General features: G+C 41.8%; 1 protein-coding gene across 1 annotated transcript in view; it reads left to right on the forward strand.

Moving 5' to 3' along the window:
- Positions 1-5,799, forward strand: part of LOC101848233 (retinoblastoma-associated protein) — a 46,640-nt gene extending 40,841 nt beyond the window's left edge. The window contains exons 24-27 of the mRNA XM_005106350.3: positions 920-972; positions 2,706-2,832; positions 3,648-3,739; positions 5,307-5,799. Coding sequence (XP_005106407.1) covers positions 920-972; positions 2,706-2,832; positions 3,648-3,739; positions 5,307-5,376 — 342 coding nt within the window. The 3' untranslated portion in view covers positions 5,377-5,799. The remainder of the gene's footprint in view (positions 1-919; positions 973-2,705; positions 2,833-3,647; positions 3,740-5,306) is intronic.
- Positions 5,800-5,826: the final 27 nt, after the last annotated feature.

Below are 5,826 nucleotides of genomic sequence, written 5' to 3' on the forward strand. Positions count from 1 at the left end.
TGGTACCTGCGTGGTATTGTCGACACAATTTTGTGGCACCGTGGTGAAATCAGGCGCTCGACAAAATAATGAAATTGAAGAAACCAAGGGGTCTCTCGTGGCCTAGAGGTTAAGGTGTTGGCCTCTCACTCAAAAGTTCCCGGGTTCGAATCCGGGTAGCAACCGAAAAATTTTCTTCTCTAAATTTGTCTCCTTTCACCTCATTTCCTGCTCTCTAGCAATGTTCTGTCGTCTGCTTTCGTCTCCTCCTTCTGCCCCCACCCCCACACCTCCCTTGCCCCTTCCTTTGGGCTCCTGATTCTTTCTGCAGCCTTTCTAATACTACTCCTTCACTTCTTCTTACTGTTGTCTTTCAGCCACACCCCTGATCTTCTTTTAGGAAAGATCTACACCTAGCCTTCTCGGACAAGGGTGAAAAAAATCTTGGAGGGCCCGTGTGCAAGTTGCGCACGTTAAAGATCCCTTGGTGGTCTAAAATCGATAAGAGTAGGCTTCGGCCACCACCCGCGCAAAATTCAAAATTTCCTACCAGCTGAAAATATTAGGTGTGTCCCGCGCGCTCATATGACCTTATGCAGTTGCGAGCGCCGTAAAACACTTTACCAAAACAAACAAACAAAACTCTCTTGTAACACCTAATCTTTGGCACTTATATGACCTTTTTATGTTGCAAGTGTTGTAAAACTCTTAATAAAACTTTAAAAAGTGGGTGGTTGGCGGGTGCTCTGGTGCGGTTTGCTCCTTCTTTCCTATCAAACGTCTATCGTCTTTTTTCCCCCTCCTTTTTTGTGTTTGTTACTCCCTTGTAACACCTCTAATCTTCGGTTCTTATATGACCTAATTGTGTTGCAAATGCCGTAAAACTCTTACAAAAAAGCTATAAAAAACCCCACCTTTCATGTCCTTTATTTATCCACAGACTCCACAGCTGTCTCCTCTGCCAAAGCATGCTCAGGCGTCCCCGAGACACAGGTACATTTTTATGGCAATGTAACGTGTTTTATTTCTTCTCTTGTGCTGGTTTTTTTTTTTTTTAGCGATTTTTTGTCCCCTTATTGTTTTCGTCGATCTGTCTCGCCTTTCCCTGCAGTAAATGGTCATTGGTGGATGGTTGGAAACACCACCGGTATGTGTAGGTCCTACTTTTAAAAAAAAATTTCATCCTTTTGTTTGCGTTTGCCTGTCTTGACTCTTTCCTTGCTATAAATTGTTGTGAATGTGTCAATGTGCCTCACTTTACTCCAATCTACCAACTGATATCTGCTCTGCTGAAGGCTTCAGGTGACTACGTCTAAATAGCTAGTTTTGAGAAAAATTGATGATTATGGCAAGATGTTAATTGGCCACGCTTGGACATAGATCTAGATGCTAGAAATTTCAATTTTGGCCAAACATTTTAGCATTTTAGAATCAATTAGTTAACCAATCGTGCAGCGAACTTTTGCGGAAGTAAACGGCTTGTGTTTCACGCGCTCATATGACCTTAGCAGTTGCGGGCGCCGTAAAACCCTATACTACTACTACTACTAGATTGGTTTGATATTTACAGACATGACATATAACCTCATTTGAGTACCTCAATTTTTTTTCTTCCTACTTCTAGGGCTTACGGAGTCAGTGACTGTAAGATTTTTATCTCACAAAGCACTTGATTCTACATACATGGCCCTTTTGTCTCCATGGAACGTAGAATCACCCCTTACCCGACAGGCTGCTATGTGTTGTTATAGGTGGCAGCCTTTCATCCTTTTCCAAGAGCAATAGGTGCCTGATCCTAGGATCAGGGGTTGTAGAAAACTGAAGCGGGTGGGGATTTTAACCCCTTCTTTGCCAGGGCTGCGCGTTCATGTTGTCAGCACTGATTTTTCAGTTAACCTTGTTTCACCAGGCAGCACGTCTCAGTATCAGTGGACTCTCTGTGTAAATCTAGTCTGCTCTTGATATATTCAGACCCCAGGTCTTATATAGTGTAACTTTCCTCAGTTTTCTCGTTCTCTATATTCCTCACCTTGCCCATAATTTTAAAAACTTGCAAATCTAAGTCTTTAAGTGAAATCTGCCGCACTTTGTGGTGTTTACTTTTTGTGCCATAAAACACTTACCCCAAAAAAATTTGGTATGTGTTTTTTTTTAATCTCTTGCAAGCCTAGCAGTAAACTAATACATGCAAATTTGTTGCTGATGTACACATTTTTTATTCCCAAATATGAATCCATGCAGTGCTAGAGGCTAAACCTGCGCACAGAAGAATTAGAGCCAGATGATTAACGGGACACACATGTAATGTCTTACAGACAACCAGGAATATCAAATTTTTGCCAACTTGTCATGGTACAGCACAGAGCTAAAAGTTATGCATTTTTTAGCGGTGTACCAGGTACATCTAAGGCAACAAAGAGGTTAACGCTGTCCTGACAGGTGAACAGCTTACCTGTTGAGCTACTGAGCCCCCTCTCAATTTTGATATTTTTGGACATTTTGACCAAAACGGACATTGCCTCTGGCTCTGAGCGCTCGTCTCACCTCTCAGTTGCCCATTTACATCTTTGGTAGTTGAGGGAATGGGGTTGGTTGCATTCTGTAAGAGGATGCTTTTGTGTTTTGTGAAATAAAATGTCTCTGAGTATATGACATTGGTTTACTACATGCTTTTCTGTTGTAATGATAATGCCTTTTAAAACATTTTCGGTTTTTTGATATTTCAGCTTGTTAGGGAAGAGAAAGTTCACTGTTTCACCGATGAAAGATTCCGAGTTCAAGACACCAGCGTCACCTAGTCAGATGACTCCCTCCACTAGACTTCTCTACAGCTTTGGTGACACGATTGGCTCGGTGAGTTCTTAGTTCTGATATGTGTCATGACGCGGTGGAATCAGGCGCTTGTCAATTTTTTGACGCGTGGAGTTATTTGTATCATGTTAAAGCTTGTTTATTTGAAGGAAGTGAGAGTCCCCTGGTTTCAGCAGTAAAATTAGCAAGAAAATGGCCATTTGACTTCCATAGCTTGAGAGTCCTTGGAAACTGAATATTTACATTTTTTGTGACTTTAATGAATGGTTTTTAGAAAAATGAACACAGAAATGGAAATGTTTTTAAATGGACATCAAAGTTGTAGCAAAAAAAAACATTCTTTGATTTCATCATTTTGATGAGCTCCTGATTTCACCACAATGCCTCAAATTTTGTTATTGCTGCTAACAGCTCTGTGAGTTCTCAGTTATAGACCTAGTAATTTCGTTGTTGCTACCGATGAGTCAGCGAGTTCTCAGTTTAAGATCTACTATTGTTGTCATTGTTGATTTTCCTGCCTTGGGGACATGTTTGGTCATAAATGTGTCATTGATGATGAATGTTTAAATATTTTTTTTCTTTTGTCTTTTTTTTTTCTTCTTCTAGCTTCTTAGTCAACTGAGTAGGCAGTTGGTGGGCACTGTGTTGCGGGTTGCTTTTTCTATCACTGTTAACTGCTGTCCCATGCTACCCTCCTTTTTTATGTTTGTTACTCCCTTGTAACTAATCTTTGGCATTTACATGTAAGAAAAGTGTTGCAGATACTCTTAAACCTCTATCAAACTAAAGTCAGCTGAAAAGCTGTTATGTCGGTTTGTTTCTTTCCAGTTGAAACTTACTTTTCTCCTTTGTTTCAGTCGGAAAAGCTGAAGCACATAAATGCAACAATGATGGCCCGAGGAAGCATGTCAGCAAAGAAAAAGCTCAACTTGGACGATATGGCGCCTCTGTAAGTACATCAAACAGACCAGTTGAATACCTCAGAAAGGAACAACAAAGGTCACAAAAGAATGTTAAGGACCACTGACTTTCTTGCACATAGTCATATGGACTGCCGCCTTTCTTTCACATTTATATTCACATGGACATTTGAAATTCTTTGCATGTGTGACTGTTTTGAAACTACGCAAGGGGGCTTTCGTGGCCTAGAGGTTAAGATGTTCTCCTCTCATTCAAAGGTCACTGGGCGGTGCCACTGACTGAAGTGTCTTTAGGCCATTCCCAAAGGGGGAACATTTCTCGTTCTAATGCACAGTAGAATTGTAAATGGGCTGATCCAATAATGTCATGCTCATAACTGTGCTTGAACTACAGCAGGGAACTGCTGCTTTTTTTTTTCCTAATCCTTACTATCGTCATTTTCCTCTACTTCTTTTGTATGTTTGTCACACTCTTGTGACCCGCTATTTCCGGGATGCCTTGATAGTCAAAGCAGACTTTGTGTTGTTGAAGCTGGAGAGGTGAGCAGAGTAAGTCTGATTCCCTGTAAAGACTTCTCTGTTGACATCCACCCCTTGGCGCTCAAATGACCTTATGCAGTTGCGAGCGCCGTTAAACCTCTACTAAAACAAAACAAAAAATACTTATCTAGTAGACTCTGCCTAAACGCACATTGCTGTAGAGACGTCCTAAGCGTGTGTTTACACAGAGCATGGGTTCACCTGAACCTGTTCGTCTATTGTCCTTATCTCTCCTCCCTTCTTTTCTTTGTGAATGTTACTCTCTTGCAACATTTCTAAATCTTCTGCATTTGTATGATCTGTTTGTGTTGCAAGTGCCGTAAAACTTAAAACAAAAAAAAGATTCCCAAATAGGAAAGTACAATGTATCTTATTTCACTGTCTTGTTTACCGGGATTTTGTCCCACTCGGCTCAAGTTGGCCCAGATGGGCAGGGTCAAAGAACTTACTGCCTAAATTATACAAATTGTGTCATTGGAGTCGACAGAGCAGACACCCTTGCCAAGAAGGGAGCATCACAAACACAACCACACAACCCAGTATCACAACAGACAGCCAAGAACATCATCAAATGCAACACCAGGGAACAGTGGCTGAATGGATGGGCAATGGGCAAAACTGGAAGAACTGTATTTACACACATGACAGCCCCCAACTCTAAAGATGCAATAAATTCCCTGAGTAGAAGAGAACAAGTCACAATATTTCGCCTGCGAACACAACACATACCACTAAATTCCTACCTAAATAGGATCCGCAAGGATACCCCACCCGACTGCCCGTTGTGCGACTGCCAGGATGAAACAGTACCACACCACCTCTTTAACTTTAACTGCCCAGCACTTTGTGACTTGCGTAGCACCTACCTACCTGCCTCCCCAGACATCGGAAACACTCTATACAGCGACAAAGCACAGCTGATTAAAACCTGTCAATTCTTTGCCATATCGACAGACCGAAGGGCGAGAACCCAAATGGCGGCTGGATCGGAAAAGTAAAAGTTAGTCATTGGAGATGTTAACACAATTATAACAGTCTCATTGTTGTCCTTTTCAGGTCCACACCTTCTGTGCCAAAGTCGAGCAAAAGCCTGGACTTTTCATCTGAACCGCCTCAACCCGAGTGAAATCTTGAGTGCCAGGTCACAAGGCTAGTGCGAAAAGTACACGCTACAACTTTGGCGTACTTTTGGTGTATGTTTTTGAATGGTGTGTTCCATATTATGCATTAAGACACCTGCTTCAAGAACAGGGTATAACGTGTACTGGATTTTTTTTTTCCTGACTGTTCTCTTTGGAGAGGTTATCGCGTCCACATAATATGTCATCCGTCTCTCAAACAGCTTTATAATAAATTTTGGCAGCAGTTTTGTGGTTTAAATGCATTGCCTCTGCATGGGACAGAGTCTGCGACACACTCTTTCACTTTCATTGAATGATATTATTTCAGTATCTTCAATGGTATGTGATATGATATGCCATTTATGTTGACCCTAACAGCCTCAGTCGTGTGTAGTTCCCTCATGAGTTCTTGTCTCTCCACCCCCCCCCCCCCCCCACCCCCACCCCCACCCCGC

The sequence above is a fragment of the Aplysia californica genome, unplaced genomic scaffold (assembly GCF_000002075.1).
Source record: "Aplysia californica isolate F4 #8 unplaced genomic scaffold, AplCal3.0 scaffold00528, whole genome shotgun sequence".
Lineage (NCBI taxonomy): Eukaryota > Metazoa > Mollusca > Gastropoda > Aplysiida > Aplysiidae > Aplysia > Aplysia californica.